Source organism: Brachycentrus maculatus, unplaced genomic scaffold (assembly GCF_059751285.1).
Source record: "Brachycentrus maculatus isolate JH-2025_06_01 unplaced genomic scaffold, ASM5975128v1 h1tg000172l, whole genome shotgun sequence".
Lineage (NCBI taxonomy): Eukaryota > Metazoa > Arthropoda > Insecta > Trichoptera > Brachycentridae > Brachycentrus > Brachycentrus maculatus.
In genome coordinates this window covers 457648-471631 of record NW_028280925.1, presented here as the reverse complement: position 1 = coordinate 471631, position 13984 = coordinate 457648, and the positions used below count along the sequence as shown (strand labels likewise).

General features: G+C 34.3%; 1 protein-coding gene across 2 annotated transcripts; it reads left to right on the top strand.

Annotated features, from left to right (window-relative positions):
- Nucleotides 1–644: 644 nt before the first annotated feature.
- Nucleotides 645–13685, top strand: ERp44 (Endoplasmic reticulum protein 44). 2 transcript variants are annotated; one of them, XR_015837698.1, is made up of 8 exons: nucleotides 650–831; nucleotides 1144–1219; nucleotides 3868–4110; nucleotides 6579–6821; nucleotides 7454–7720; nucleotides 8896–9094; nucleotides 11043–11959; nucleotides 12089–13685. XR_015837698.1 is itself a non-coding variant. In XM_088261981.1 (7 exons), exons 1-7 carry the CDS (start codon nucleotides 775–777, stop codon nucleotides 11191–11193), a joined length of 1236 nt encoding a protein of 411 aa, XP_088118107.1. In that variant the 5' UTR covers nucleotides 645–774; the 3' UTR covers nucleotides 11194–13685. The 2 variants fall into 2 exon arrangements, 1 of the variants encoding a protein (XP_088118107.1); XM_088261981.1 differs by having other exon boundaries at nucleotides 645–831; nucleotides 11043–13685.
- Nucleotides 13686–13984: the final 299 nt, after the last annotated feature.

The window sequence follows — 13984 nt, the reverse complement described above, 5'->3', positions numbered from 1 at the left end:
GACTTAAAAAAAAATTGCATGTTTCAAAATATTAATTTTAATTTCAATGCATAAAACATGCATTTATCAATAAAATGTTGAAAAATGAACTTGTGGATAGAAAGCAGTTGATAAACAAAAAATAGCTGGTAGTTGCAATTCTTTTCATCGTAAAATACTATATTTTGTTCTTAGATTTTCAGCATAGTTAAAAAAACGTCTTTTTTACATGCTATTCTCGTATTACACATTGTTTTAATATTTTTACGGTTTACTCAAAGACACAAGTAGGCGAACCATATAAAATAATTATGATAGACTTACTAACTAACTAACCATCACGCCGCTTCTCCGCAAGGGTAGGCAGAGAGAATCGAACGCCATACCACTCTGTCTTTGCAAATATACTTCGCCTCTTCTACATCTCCTCATACATACTCGACGATTATTACGACTCCTGACCCGGCCGCTTTCAAGTATTTGATATACCTGATTGTGCCAAGTATAGACTAACATACATTCATATTATATAATTAAATGTTGTAATCTATTTTGGGGTGTAGTAAAGAATTATATGCGTAATCATGCCGTACTTTCATGACTACCGCTAAATATTTCGTTTTTCTATGAAAATATATGTGGACCTAAACTAGTTATATCGATCCATATGAACGAACTCCCATCGCCGACGGTTTCGCTTTCTTGTGTTTTCTATGCCTAGTTTGACACCTGCGTTGGTTTTCCTGGGGACGTAAATTTAAATTTACGGTGTTTTTTAATTAATAAAAGGAGAAAATGCCGAAAATATGGAATGTTTCGAGTTTCAGATCAACCCTCTTCATGTTTACATTGGTAAAATATTAGTTTTTAATAATTAATATAAGTGTAAAATGTCACCAAATTTGCCACGACGTTCCGGCGACATTAGTTCGGTCGATTTTTATGATATTATTACGTCAATCATCTATAAATTTAACACTTTAGATGTATTTCCTTATTTGTTTTGTTTCATACATTTTATTTCCGACAGCAATGTTTTCTTCATATGTTCCATTGAAAGTTTTTCAATCCGCAGTTTACATATTGTTTACTTATCGCGGCATTTCGTTCGGTAAGGAATTGTGTAATCTTCGAGTTATAATTATGATTATTGTTTTGTTCAAGGTATTCCACATATTTTACAACCCAACCGACAGCGGCGCGGTTCAACTTACTAAGAGTAATTTGGATATGACCCTGGGTAAGATTTAAAAAAAAAATTGGCAACCTTCTGTGGTTTTTTTTGTAAAATTAAAAAAATCATTGTTTTTCGTCTTTTATTGAATCCGAATAATGTGTTTCTTCGTTTAGTTTTTATTCATTCATACATTGTTTTTATTTAATTGAAATACACATTGTTTGTTAAAACAGTATTAAAGAAGATGTTTGATATAATGAATTTGAAAGTACCTTATCGTTTGTGTTATCAATGTTTCTATACATGTAATGAATACATTTCGCTCACTCCTTTCAACAACGTCATATATAAAAAATCGTCAATTTTCAGTTGTGCATGTTTTCGGAATGCCCAGAAAATGTACTATATCCCAGCAAAAGCGGCATATTTTTAACTTAATATTTACCTGCTACAGGGCAGAAAGTGTTGTTTTTGCATTTTGAAGAAAAGGTTTTGTTTAATAAATATATTTTTTTAATTTACTAAATATTTTTAAAATGGTAAAAAAACATTCAGGTTTACCTAAAAAGATCTGTAGCACAGTAAAAAGTTCAATAAGTGGCTTGATATTTATTTTTAATACATTTCATTATATTTTTACATACTAAAAACGATCACCTGAATAATCAAGATTTTTAAATTATGATGTTGTTGAAAGGAGTGAGCGATTTGTATTTTAACCTTAAATCATGTGTAGTATCTACCTATCAACAACTTTTTTTTTTTAAATTTCTCTCTGGTCCCTCTTTTTTCATTGGACATGTCAATTAGAGGGTATTGAATACATTTATAATTACTTGCAACCTGATTATATTTGATATGCTTGACTTAATACATTTTGAATGTCAAATCACATAGAGGTGTATATGAGGGCGTGTTTGTTTACATTCATTCAAATATGGGAACTAGTTTGTACTAGGAAATCGTATTGCAAGGGACGATAATATTAAAATTTTGATATTTCAAGCATGTCTTATTTTCATATACTGTGATGATTTCTTACGTTAAATATTTGAGTAAGACCTGCAGGCGCTGGTGACAAAGGTGTATAATATCTGCAAAGAAAGTGCTTCGTTGAATAATACGTTGAGAATAAATATTGACAGATCTAAAGTTATGCCACACATAATCAAAGACAAGGGCCATAGCGTAGTAGTTGGGTAAATATGCTCAATTGCGAAACTGTCATCGCGGGTTTGATTCCCGCCAATTGCAAAGTGAATTCAAGAAAAATATTTATTTTCAATTGATCTGGGTATTTGTGATGTATTTTTCACATTAACCTTCCCAATCCTACCTGCAGACAGGCCTTTTAAAGTACATAGAGGCTTTGCGGGTAATTCCTATTTTAAAAAAATCCTTTTGATGAAGATCAATGTAAATCTGGGTATGAAATAGTACTAAATCGATTAAAAAAAATCAATTCCATGATTTTTTTTGTATATTTAGGATGCATATTTTCCAGGGATGGAAAGATTGATAAATATAAAGAAATGAGAGTGAATGTTGGTAAAGAGAAAATGGCACACTGAAATCAGTTTTACTAAACAAAAGCCTAACAGCGGAAGCTAAACTAGCATGTACGGAAGTGAAGATAAGAGTTGGCAAAAGAAGGATGAAAGTAGACTGAATACGGTCTAAATGTAATCACTCAAATGAATGTACGGCAAAACAATGCATGATGAATGTTGATATAACAATTCACTATTATGATAATTACAAAAAATAGTATTTGGATACACTTAAAATATTGCAAATAAATTAACTGGTCAAATTATAAGCTAAAATAATAAAACGGAAATGATATTTTCTGGCGTTTTTCATGTACGTGGTTATTATCCAGGATTCAAATCTCACATACAAATGAAAGAGTTTCTGCTCAATAAAAAGCTTCTTTTCATCGTTTTAATGTTTCGAAATTGGATCACATATCGCTCACTCCTTTCAGCAACGTCATATATAAATTGATTTTTTAGGAGATCGTTTTTAGAGTTTAAGAATATAAAAAAATGCATTAAAAATAAATATCAAGCCTCATATTGAACTTTTTACTGTGCAAAAGATCTTTTTAGGTAAAACCTGAGTGTTTTTTCTCCATTTGAAAAATATTTAGTATATTTAAAAAAATAATTAAACAATACCCTTTCTTCAAAATGCAAAAACGTCACTTTCTGCTCTGTAGCGGGTAAATACTAAGTTAAAAATATGCCGCTTTCGCTGAGATATAGTACATTTTCTGGGCATTCCGAAAACATACACAACTGAAAATTGACAATTTTGGATTTATGACGTTGTCGAAAGGAGTGAGTGATATATAGAACATCCAAGAATTTGAGTAGTGTGGTTGTCAATCATGGAATTGTAGAATTGGTAATTGTTACATGCGTGTAAAGTGATCATTTAAACTAGACTAAGACGGTCGTAAGCCCTGTAAATGCCCAGACTTCCATATTCTTCTTCATCTTTGTTGAGATGTCAAAAACAAGCCTTTCTCTTTCCCAGTAACCTCCCCTAACATCCCAGATATTGGCCAATCACATTGGCACACCTGAGGTGCAAATTGAAAGAGAAAAAAATTAAAACCTGTAAACATCACTGTCAGTTTCTGTCCCGCTAGTTGACACATGACTTTTACGTTCGGTAACTATATTTGTGATCTTTTTATTTTCTAGCTTCTAATGAGCTGGTGTTCATAAACTTTTACGCGGAGTGGTGCCGATTCAGTAACATGCTGCAGCCCATCTTCGACGATGCGGCAGACAAGGTGGCCCTGGAGTTTCCGGACGCCGGTCGTGTGGTGATGGGGAAGGTGGACTGCGACAAGGAGAATGCGGTTGCCACGAGGTTCCAGATCTCCAAGTACCCAACCTTGAAGATAATCAGAAACGGGCAGCCGACAAAGAGAGAATATAGAGGTTTATTTATTTATTTGTTTATTTATTTATTTGTTCTTCTTCTCTTCTGCTTGGTGTTGGCTTTGGGGCTTGGTGCATCCGGCGCCAACGAAATCTACCAAATAGGACAAATAACATAGTATGATACTTATAGAGTTATTAGAGCTCTTATGAGTATAAGACCGAGAAAAACATGGCACGATCAGGTATGCCAAATACCTGAAAGTGGTCAGGTTAGGAGTCGTAATAATCGGCGGGTATGTATGAGGAGATGCGTGAACCTGGGAGAGGCGAAGAATGTTTGCAAAGACAGAGTGGTGTGACGTTCTATTCTCTCTGCTTTCCCCTGCGGTGAAGCAGCGTGATGGTTAGTTAGTTAGTTAGTTATGAGTATAATGGAATACTAATCGGTGTATGAAGCTTTTATTGAATAATGTTATATTTATGGCTATTACTACTTCTTTTTCTTCTTCTGCTTGGCGTAGGCCTTTTGACTTTTTTTTAAGATGGAATAGCCTCCTACGATGTTGATTTCCGGCTGTCAATCCATCTCTTTGGTGGTCTTCCCGGAATCGTCTACCTTGGGGTTGGCCGTGCAGTACAGTGTGGGGGGGAGTCTGGATGGTTCCATTCTCCTCACATGTGCATACCACTGTCTCCTTCCTTGCCTTACCCACCTAACGACATCTTCAATTTTGTAAATTTCTCTTATCCTGGTGTTTCTCGCATACCATTGTCTTCTTCGTTGTCTTCCCCATCTAACGATGTCTTGGATCTCGCATGTTTCTCTTATCCTGGTTTTCCTTATTCTATCTCGCAGACTCTTGCCAGATATGATCCTTAGAGTCTTCATTTCTTCGCGCTTTTTAAAAGTATTATTTAAAAAGTATTATTTCAAAGTATTATTCACATTATTTTAATCATCACCTGCCTCAAGGTGGCTTGGACACATTAGCAGTAGCTTGCGTAACATGGCTTCAATGTACCCTAGGCAGAAGAGAAAAAAAAATTACACATTTTATAAACTTTTTCAAAAAGACTCCATTGTTTTTAATCACATATATTTTTGGTACTTTTTTCCAACCGGTTTCGACAAGCACCTTGTCATCTTCAGGGATGGAATTTTTTATAGATGCCATAGGAATGGCCATATGTATTACGGCCATTATTAAAAAAAAATTGCGACAAATGTCCTTATTTTTTCCTATGTCATAAAAACATACGCAGTTTTGTAATTGGTGTAATTACATATTTAAATGATTTTTATTGTGTGTACAGCAGTTATAATGTTTGTTTATAATATTTAAAGGCCACGTACCTAATGCCTCGTCACTCACTGTGCATACACTAGATCAATAACAATGTGGTTATTAACACACTTCGGACGGGAAAGGTATTTCTTCCCTTTCGGTCGATTGATGCTTCAGTACGGGAAGGGTATTTTTACCTTCTGCACCGGCCTCATTTTAAAGGCAGAAAAAAAGGAATTATACAATGTTTTTATATGAATATTATATTCCAATCTCTTTCTTAAGGTCTTAACTATATGTACATAATTATCGAATTGCAATTTAAGTCTTCTTTTTATATTTATCTTTGATACTTTCGTGTACATCAATATTTCAACAAGAGGACCCTTATTAGTGAATACTTGACAGGCAATGTGTTTGAAGATTAATGAAATAAGTCATTTAGAAAACATGTTCTGTTATTGTAATAATTCAATTCCAGGAATGAAGATTTTATTTAGGATTTTAGTCTCGAACACAAAACAAATTTATGTCTCTGTTCCGCAACCACTCAACTCCTATGAGCAAGCAAGCTAGAGATGTCAGGCATATTTCATGCAAGCAGGTATATGCAAGTACAGATTTATTTTCACCCATCGTCAGTGGTCCATCGGCGTAAAAAATACCTGTCTGAAATGTGTTAGCATGGCAGTACCTCGCATGCTACAATGATTTTTTTTTAGAAAAAATGACATTTCTCATTATTTCATGATTGTTGATTATAGAGGTATCTCTACCTGTTCCAATTTGACACTGTTAAAAACACTTCATCTTATATAGTAACATGGTAGAAAATTCATATTAAATCCAAACATGGAAATTTTGTTTGCCCGACTTTTTTGTGTATTGAATTCCAAATAAGACCTCATTACGATACATTATACTATTTATGTAATCTTTGCTATCTCTATACCAATGATAACTAATGACACATTGTTGTGAGGCGGTTTTTTCATTAACCCCGACCCTAATTATGCTGACAGTCTGCCGCCTAAACGTCAGTATACTAATCACAAGTAACTGCAAACTCAATTCTGATGTGTACAATGATTTTTGGCGTCTTTCGCGCTTTACCAAAAGTAAGCAATTTTAAACAAAGGTTTGAACACACTCAAAATATTGCATTTTATCTGTATCTGCATCTATGTAGAATTCTATTGGCTTTTTTTACACTGTACGCTTGTTCTTTTTCCATTTCAGGACAGCGGTCGATCGAGGCATTTGCCGACTTTGTTCGGAAGGAATTGACGGACCCCATCCAAGAGTTTCACTCCCTGAAGGAGTTGACGGAATTGGAGTCCAATAAGAGAATGATCATCGGCTACTTCGACAGACGTGACATGCCGGAATACCACATATTCCGGCGTGTCGCCACTTCCCTGAAGGAAGACTGCCAATTCCACGTTGGATTCGGAGACGTTTCTGCCCAGATGCACCCTCCAGGTTAGAACCCGTATTCTGCATGGCAAAAACCTCAAAAATATATTAATCTTTTCCTGGCAAAATATGTTAAACGCTCCTGGGTTTTGAAATTATTTTGACAGAAAAAGATCTGCTGTCTGTTATATTTTGACAATCTCTTATTAATCCAACGCATGACACAGTTAATAATAATAATAATTTGGATAATTTTTATAGCGCCATTTTTGTAAAATACTACCTAAAAGGGCGTTGACCGTTTTAACTAAAGAAAAAGCATACTACGTTTTAACTAATGAAAACGCATACTACGTTTTAACTAAAGAAAACGCTTACCTATGTTGTTTTGTGTTTTTTTTTCTTATGGGGAATACAAGCAAACTGCAGAATCTTTCTTTGAATGTATGTTTGTTATATTGATTTGTGCATTTTGGACTTTGAAATTGTAAAATGCAAAAATGTGTCATTGAAATTTTTGAAACATTCGATTAGTCCACCACCTAAATTACGCATGATGTATTTATATAATAGGTAAGGTTTTAGTATATCTTCATACATTATTGATGATTGAAGTCGTACATTATGTCATTATATTGTAATTTTTGGAAGATTGCTTTAAAATTTATATTGGACGACGTGTTTGTTTCTTTTTTAAGGTCAACCTATAATCGTGTTTCGGTCAGACAAGTCTCGTTCCAGCGAAGTGGACGAGACTTTCATGGGATCTCTGAACAACTTTGATGAAGCCCACATCTGGGTGCAAGAGAAGTGTGTGCCTCTGGTGAGGGAGATTACATTTGAGAATGCAGAGGAATTGACTGAAGAGGGATTGCCATTCTTGATTCTTTTCCACACTCCAGGAGATACCGATATCGTTAAAAAGTATAATGATCTCGTCATCAGAGAGCTGCTTCCGGAAAAACGTTAGTATTATTTAATTTTGTCCGAATAAATGGGTAAAGAGTCTAGTTATTGCAAGACAGAGTCTACTTATGTATAGACATCAAATATCTGTATAATACAGACATTTGGTGTCTATATATAATTAGCTGTGCGACACTAAAAAATACTGATGCAAATGCTTAAAGACATCTACCTATAATACCTTTGTGTAGGATCAACCGATTTTGAAAATTTTTCGTATGCAGTAAAGGTCAATTAGTCTTTTCTAAATTCGTCAGCTAGAGAGATGAACAATATAAAATATTGTAAGTAAAAAATAGGCGAATGCCCGTCAGGTACTTGTTTAACCCTCCCCTTATTGCGCCAATAAAAATCTGCGTGTTTGTGTTTGTAGTTATACACATATAAAAATTGACAATTTAAAATCAGAAAATAAGAGATTCATAGATATTCGCCTAAATTTATTATATTTGAAGTCAAAAGTGATGTTTATTGAAGTTTGATAGCTGGAAACATAAAAAAATAATCGACTTACGCTCACAAACAAATGAGACGACCACCTTAGCTGGCTGCCCAAAAGCTACTGATGACTGCAGCGCACGCTACACACACGCATAGCGCGTGCGAATCTCTCGGTTCATTACTAGAAACACAACTGAGAACTTAGATGGCATATCTCGCGTTCTGATATAACCAAGTAAAGTAGGAGTGAGATGTGAATAGCGTCGCATGAATATAACCTATGTCACTCATTGGCACATGTTTGACCGTATTGTACAATTTTTTCCGTATTTTCACAAAATATTTCTATAATGTGCCCGATAAGTGGTAATTGTTACAATTTTTTTTTCATTCAATGCGTAAACGTATTATGGCGGATTACCTGAAATCTGAACTTATTTTATATTATTATTTATTATATTTATCGAGATATTAAAGTTATTACATGCAATGTTTAATAGTTACGCATCACAGGAAAGAAAGGTATAAAGAAGATAGCTCGATGATTAGTATGTTGTGTACCTGAAAAAATAATCTGGTCCGGGGAAGCGTTTGTTTTTGAGACAGTGTGTTTGCCACCCTGAACTGCTCCAATCCCATCACGCGCATTTTCAAACCATGATGCTTATCTTACTATTTAAATTGATATATTTACAACAAATATTTACATATTATGTTTTATTTGACGAAACAGAGAGTGTGAATTTCCTGACGGCCGATGGCAAGAAGTTTGAGCATCCCCTGCACCACCTCGGCAAGAGCCAGTCCGACCTGCCGCTGATTGCCATCGACTCCTTCCGCCACATGTACCTGTTCCCCGACATCAAGGAGATGGAGGAGCCGGGAAAAGTTTTACAGTTCCTGAAGGATCTCCACTCCGGGAAACTCCACAGGTTTGTGTGGACAATTTTACTCCAAGTTTATCCCATTACACATTCAGAAGTTCACAGTGGGCTACATATTTTTACATACTTGATACATCACAATCATGGGTGACGTCAATCTTGAGTTTTGCGGGGGGTATTTCTTTAACATGTTCTGGATCGATTATTCTTTTCACCACTGTATCTAGCATCAATAACCTGTACAATGAAGTAAGAGAGCAAGCAAACAAGGCCTCTGCCCTAGCTGGATGCTTAAAAAAAATTGTATGGAGAAATAAATACATGCTGAAAGAGAGTAAGGTGAGAATCTATGAGACCTACGTAAGACCGATCTTGACATACGGCACGGAAACAAGGGCCGACACCGCGAGAACAAAAAGCCTTCTTAGGACATCCGAAATGAAGACTCTACGACCCATTGCAGGCCTAACACTTCGCGACAGAGTAAGAAACTCTGAAATAAGAAAAATCTGCGATGTTGAACATGTTTTGCGATGGGAAAGAGAAAGAAGACGTTTCTGGAGAAATCATGTGGGAAGAACGAGTTCGGATCGAGTGGTTAGAATAGAAGGGAACAGCAGCATAAGCGGGGTCAGACCCCCAGGAAGACCACCTAAACGATGGAGGCATAGCTGGTCTTCCACCTCCCAGGAGAATGACAGGACTTAGTCCTAAAATAAGAAGAAGAAGAAGACCACTGTATTGCTACATTTGTTATCCGGGCTGATATTTGGAAACAATTGCGAACAATATGCGGGATAATATCCCTGTAAAATGTTCTGACTTTGCATGGTCTAAAAAAAAATAAAGGCATAGTTTTATATTGTTTTAGTTCACATTTTGACTTACTACTTTTACTTTTCCTTTTTTTCTTCTATGTTTAATGTTTTGGAGTCAAGATCGTAATCAATTTATGGTAGTGGAATATGAGTTAAAATAACTGACAACTTACTATCAGACATTCTTTGAAAATTCAACGTTGATTCAGTAATTGTTTAATTGCATAATTTTTGTAAACATGTTGAATGACGCGAATGGATCTTTGTCAGAAGGGAGGAATATCTAATTTAACATACTCAACCCATAATGGATTGTATTAGACTCATGTTTACAGTGGCGTGGGCCCACTCAATATTCACTCGCGACCCATTGCTAGGTCGGGACCCATTGTTTGGGAAACCATGATCTAAGGTATATCTGTTTGTTTTACCAATTAGATTAGTATGCACATCTTTTTATTGTTTTTGTAAAACAAGTTTTTATATTAATTTAATACAATTTGTTTATTTTTTTATATTTTTGACTAATATTAGATAAAATATCCATTATGATATATCGCTCACTCCTTTCAACAAAGTCATATATCAAAAATCGTCAAATTGCAGTTGTGCATGTTTTCGGAATGCCCAGAAAATGTACTATATTCCAGCAAAAGCGGCATATTTTTAACTTAATATTTACCCGCTACAGGGCAGAAAATGTTGTTTTCGCATTTTGAAGAAAAAGGTATTGTTTAATTATTTTTTTAAATATACTTAGTATTTTTCAAATGGAGAAAAAACACTCAAGTTTTACCTAAAAAGATATCGGCTGTCCAAACTTAAAATACAGTAAGGGACATTTTTTTTGTAGAACATTTTTTTTTGTACTTTTGGATTAAGTAGAATCTACTTAGTCCAAAAATGCAAAAAAAAACTACTACAAAAAAATGTCCCTTACTGTGTTTTGAGTTTGGACAGCCGATATGTTGCACAGTAAAAAGTTATATATAGTTATAAATTATATTTTTAAACTATAAAAACGATCTCCTGAAAAATCTTTTGATATATGACAATATATAAAAAAAACTTGATATATGAAAATTGATAGAAGAGATCGAATGCCTTTTTACTAAAGGAAAGATTAATTTGCTACTTAAGCAAGGTGGTTAGTAAGCGATGTATGTTTTGTTTTGCAGAGAGTTCCATTACGGGTCCGAAGAGCCGGCGATTCAGATCCACCAGCACCAGGTGCCCACCGAGAAGAAGACCACCGCGCCTCCCGAGTCCACCTTCAAGAAGCTGGCTCCTTCCAAGAACAGATACACTCTGCTACGCGACGAGTTGTAATGTTACGTCACTAGGCAATCCAGTCAAGCATAGCGCGCTTACTTAAATCCAAGGAGTAGCTAATATTAATTGCGGATCAATTTTTTTTCGCAAAATTGATCTTCAAACTACCGTATTTTGTCTGCTGACAGGATATCCGTTCAACCGTTTTGACTTTGTTACATAATGTTTGAACATAGACAATCGTATTTGCCGAAGTTTGGAATAATTGGCTTGTATATTCTCTATGGTATAACTTGGTCACTGCCGATGGTCTTTGCATGGTAAATATTCATTCCTATAATGCTGGACAAAATGTGATAATTTTTTTTATTTGTAGACCCCTGCTTCTTATAAACATTTAGTAAACTTCATAATACTTTTGGTGTATTTATATATATATACTTTGTATTATATCCGTACCCGAATGGTGCATAGGGCACTGCATCATATAAATGTAGTGTAATCTTGATCCTTAACACATGAAGGAAAGGTGATCAGCCCTCTGCTTCAGGTACCAGTCCAGGGTAATATTGAATAAATATTAGAGTGAAAAAATCACTCAGACAGAAATAAAGTAATCTTGACTATGCATTGTTTTTTAATTTTTTAATTTTTGTGTCATTTATTAGAAAAGAGTTCATGGTGAAAGCAATATGTATGTACGAAAATACTACATTACAATGTACTTGAAGTTATATGTAACTGTGAAATTTCAGATTTTTTATGTTTTCATTAATTGATTCGGCAGTCACTTTGTGGTAAAACCTATCCATTTTTAATAAAAGTATTACGTACTTGGTAAATACCACTATTTCTTAAAATCTACTGTGTTACGTGTTTCCATGCATTCCACATCATTTTCAAACATGATGCGGAATGCATCGAAACACGTGTCACAGATTTTAAGATATAGTGGTATTTACTAAGTAATACTTAAATTAAAAATTATCATGTTTTCTCTAAATTTTTTGTGTAGATTCATTGACAGTTACCAGGTTATACCATCATCTTACTTTACGTGTAAATAGTATGAAATGTTTGGTGTATTTTCTTTATTGATTTGTACATATATTAAAGTTGTATCTGTTTATTTATACTTGGATTGATCACTATTCGTTAATGATGTAATTGCAATGGTTCTATCCGGGGGGGTCCATCCTTCGATGCTATAAATGTGATGAGGAAAACGATAATATTATGGTATTTTTTGAGGCAACAGATATCGACATAATTCTAGTTTAACCACTTAATGCTCATGATTTTTTTCACAAAAATAGAACTTAAAATATAAAGTGCACAATCCTTAACTCAACACGTTGACTGCCAATCTACGAGATAACTCGTAGATTGCGTTCTTTGCTAAGACGCCGACTACGAGTTATCTCGTACTGTGTTTACTTGCCACATTCGTGCAGCTACGATAAAATTCTTTGCATATCAGTGCTAATATGGATAGTTCGCCTTTCTTAGCATATCAGTGCTAATATGGATAGTTCGCCTAGTTATGGCATTTTCAAATGATGGTTGTTTGGCTTCTGGGAAGAGAACAAAAAATCAATGCTGGCTTACATGAACAGAAAATTTATGAATAAATGAACAGAAAATACGATTATAAAAAATCTATAGTTTTTAATAGTATGTATATGATCAAATGAAATTGGCTTTTTAGGCCCGAATTCTGAAAATTTCCAAGGCAGTCAACGTGTTAACCTAGTATAAAAAAAAACAAGTCTAACTATTATATAACAATAAAAAGATAAAATTTGGTAATTTATTGATGAATTTCCAATAAATAGCGTCAAGGGGCAACTAGTGAGTTCAGTTCAGTTGTTTATCTTATGTAACGCAAACGAGTCGAAACACGCAAGCTGTGCTCAGGTTGGCAAGATATGATACATGCGTTATCCGCAAAATACTGCTCGTTCAAAAGCATTAAGTGGTTAAAATATACTTATAGTACTTTGAGTTACTCAATGATGTTTCTTGGTGGAAGTTAATTTAATTTAATTGTGTTTTAATTTGATTATTGGCTCAAGAGATTGATGTGTCTTTGAGAGTTTCACTAGGATTAGAATAATGAAGAGACAAAGTTAAAGATAGCCACATATATAGAACAGGGAAGACTTCCCTTTGGTTACAGCGCTGCGTTGGTCTTTCAAAAAGTCATATTTCCAAATAGTTTTGTTGCGATTGATAAGTTTTAAGTAAAGATTGTTACCGTCCTATGTATGAACAAGATGATATTAAAAATTAATTTTAAATATTGGGCATTGGTTTTAATTAATTTAAATAAATCACTTTATCGAGGGATGGACCTGAATCTGAAGTGGCTTCCAAATTAAAATATTAATAAGGGATTTTCTTTAGCAAAAACAAGATAAATAATGGGTGTCTTGAAAACCATGAAATCTTTTTAAAAATCTGTCATACATTATTTATAAATTACCCGACAGATATTTTTGTTTATTGTTTGGCTATCTGTTTTTGTAATTGCAGATGTTACGTATTTATGTTTCCAAACCTTGGTTTAGATTTTTATGTTTATATAATTGAATTTTTCTATTTAAAAACTTTTAATTTATGTATTTTCATGTAGCCATTTATTAAGTAAAGGGTCCGCCAAATAACTTTTTTTTTTTGAAAATGCTATAAAAAAAAAACTTCGTAGCTTCGGCTGTGTGGCACGTAGCGCCGTCCTGTTGAAACCAAATGTTGCCAATATCCTCCTCTTCAATTTTTGTGAACAAAAATCCGTTCAACATGGCCCGATAACGATCGCCATTGACTGTAACGGCCACTCCTTGCTCAT

What these genes read in the sequence shown, in the direction of transcription:
- ERp44 (XM_088261981.1), top strand. Translation starts at nt 775, where the DNA reads ATGCCGAAAATATGGAATGTTTCGAGTTTCAGATCAACCCTCTTCATG. An exon ending in TAATTTGGATATGACCCTGG is followed by an intron (nt 1,220 to 3,867) that starts GTAAGATTTAAA and finishes TTTATTTTCTAG; the next exon opens with CTTCTAATGAGCTGGTGTTC. An exon ending in CACTCCGGGAAACTCCACAG is followed by an intron (nt 9,095 to 11,042) that starts GTTTGTGTGGAC and finishes TTTGTTTTGCAG; the next exon opens with AGAGTTCCATTACGGGTCCG.